General features: G+C 39.1%; 1 protein-coding gene across 1 annotated transcript; it reads left to right on the top strand.

Moving 5' to 3' along the window:
- The first annotated feature begins 621 nt into the window (after nucleotides 1–621).
- LOC142640853 (STOREKEEPER protein-like) lies at nucleotides 622–2,082 on the top strand. Its single transcript, XM_075815153.1, has one exon. The coding sequence runs from the start codon at nucleotides 677–679 to the stop codon at nucleotides 1,883–1,885; it is 1,209 nt and encodes a 402-aa protein (XP_075671268.1). The 5' UTR covers nucleotides 622–676; the 3' UTR covers nucleotides 1,886–2,082.
- Nucleotides 2,083–2,688: the final 606 nt, after the last annotated feature.

A 2,688-nucleotide genomic window follows, 5' to 3' on the forward strand; every position in this document is an offset into this window, starting at 1 on the left:
TTATGCAATTTCTTTGTGAAAATAACCATAAACAACCAATAATTCAACATGGTAGATTGTCAGTATTAACTACTTAATCTTTAATATTGTCATACACTAAACAATCTTTATCTCTTTCCTAATACTATAATCAAATTTGAAAATTAAATTACAATTTTACTTTACTATTCATTATGTTATCCAATATAAAGTAAACCTCATTTTTAAAAAAATAAAAAATTCATTTCTTTTTGTTAAACTTTATGCTAAACCATGATATTTAACTTTATACGAAATTAGTTTGATTAAAGCATTCAACATTAACTTGCGCAGACTCTCAAAAAAAATTAATTTAAGCAAAAATTCATATTTATTTTATCACCAGTGCCTACTTTTTCTATTTTATCTAACAACTTTTTTAAAACGCCCGCATTAAATTAAGCTCCCAAATCAAACGGACACGTCTAAAAAAAAAACAATTTATGGTTCTTGATTTTCTCAAATTATATTAGTGATTAGTGTGACGTTTGGCTTTTTTTTTTTTTTTTTAAAAAAATAGAAAAAAAGGGCCGAGACACGTGGGCGTAGTCCCTGGTTAAAACCCTACTTCCCACATATATAAAACCTCCCGCATCCCTTCTCTCTGTCACTCCCCAAAACCCTTTTCATCGTTTCTCTCTCTCAAAGTTCAAAAACAATGGCTCCGAAGCGCCTAAAAGAAGACCCACCTCCCGCTGCTACTTCCTCTGGAGAAGAGGAAGAAGACTCTGAGAACGATGCCGCCTCCGACGAAGAAGAAGAAGAAGAACATGATGTAAGCAACGCTGTTCAAGAAAAGGAAAAATCTGATGATGATGATGAGGAAGAAGGTGACGATGAAGAATCCCCTGCGGGAAAGCTCACTGTAATCCCTTCATCGAACAAAGTCTCCAACTCCAACCCCCAATCCGACAACGAATCCGGGTCTGGGTCGGACTCCGAATCCGAATCCGATTCTTTCGACGACAAGTCCTCCCCTCCTTCCCCATCCCTCTCCGCCTACACCATCAAGCCGATCGCTTCAAAGCCCATGGAGCCCAAGAAGTCGTCCGCCGCCAAGCCCAATAACTCCAAGAAGAGGAAAGCTGTTGTATCATCATCAGCAATAACCAACGGTGACGATGAGGACTCGAAGAAGCACACTGGAGGCGTTCCACGGCTGTGGAGCGATGAGAATGAGCTGGCAGTCCTGAAGGGCATGATCGAATACAAATCCAAGAAAGGGTTAGACCCGATTTCGGACATGGGTGATTTCCATGAGTTCATCAAGAAAAACATCAGTGTTGAAGTGTCTAAGAACCAGTTGGTCGATAAGATTCGAAGGATGAAGAAGAAGTACCTAGTCAATGTTGAAAAATCCCGCGATAATGGTGAGAACCCTGTTTTCTCTAAGCCTCATGAGCATAGGTCTTTTGAATTATCCAAAAAGATTTGGGGTAGTGAAGCTGGTAGCAGTAGAAAGGCGAAGCCTCCTACAAGGGGCATTGCTAATAACAATGTTAATAGCAATAACAATTTGATTGCAATAGCATTGCCGGCGAAGAAGAAGGAGAAAGAGAAGGAGAAGGAGAAGGAGAAGGAGGCTTGTTTTGAAAATGGGGAAGTGAAGGATGAGAAGGAAGAAGAGTTTGTGGCAAGTTATCCGTGTTTGAACTCCGTGTTGGAGTCAGGGGAGGAGGGTTTTTCGAGGTTGGGGAAAAGGTTTAAGATGGAATTGGTCACGGGCATTGGGAGTGCCAAGGCGATGGAGTTGGAGAACAAGTGGAAGAAGGTAAGGGAGGCTGAGTTGGAGGTGTATGTGAAGAGGGTGGAGTTGGTTCACGAGCAAGCTAAGCTGATGTTGGAGGCATTCAAAAATAGAGCTTAAGGAGCTCGGTTTTGTTTGATTTATTTTGTTTTGGTAAGTATGATATGCTTTTTAATTTTTTATTAAAGGAACTGATTTTGGTTGAAACCCGTGTTAAATTCATTGGGGTTCCAAAATTTTGGTATAAATTTGCATACATGGGATTATTTGCTTATGATATGAGTAAAGGTAATTTACTTATGGGGTTTATGGTTTTATTTTGTTGGTCTTTAGAATATATCTTGATAGAAATTTGGTTGATGTTGTGCTGCATATTCTACTTAAATATTAAATCTGGTATGAGAATATATATATATATATTTGCTTATAGGATGAGGAGATTGTTAATGACTTCAATTGTTACAGTGATGCTAATTTGGCCATAGGGAGGTATTTTGGATGTTATATCACTGACCATGGTCCTGCTGGTTCAAGTCTTTACCACAAGTATCCTCCCCCCCCCCCCCCCTCTCTCTCTCTCTCTCTCTCTCTCTCTAAAGGAAGGGGGTGCAAATGGACTTTCAAGAAGGTTATGCCTTCTTTATGGGGGAACTAGAAGTTTGATTAAGCTGTGTCAAGTTGATGGGCATTATATGGATCACTTTGACCATCTAGTTTATGTAATTTCACTAAGGTAAACAGATTGAAGCCTGTTCTACAGATTTCATTTTTGTGCCTAGAAGATAGGTTGCTCACTATGCTTTTTTGTCCTTCTGGGTTAAAGAGAGAGTGATTTTTTCCCCTGGATGAATAGAAGTGGGGTTGGATTAAAATTTTCATCATTGTGGAGATGAACAAGACTCGTGACTGAATGAATTACATTC

Source organism: Castanea sativa, chromosome 6 (assembly GCF_040712315.1).
Source record: "Castanea sativa cultivar Marrone di Chiusa Pesio chromosome 6, ASM4071231v1".
In the NCBI taxonomy this organism is placed as follows: domain Eukaryota; kingdom Viridiplantae; phylum Streptophyta; class Magnoliopsida; order Fagales; family Fagaceae; genus Castanea; species Castanea sativa.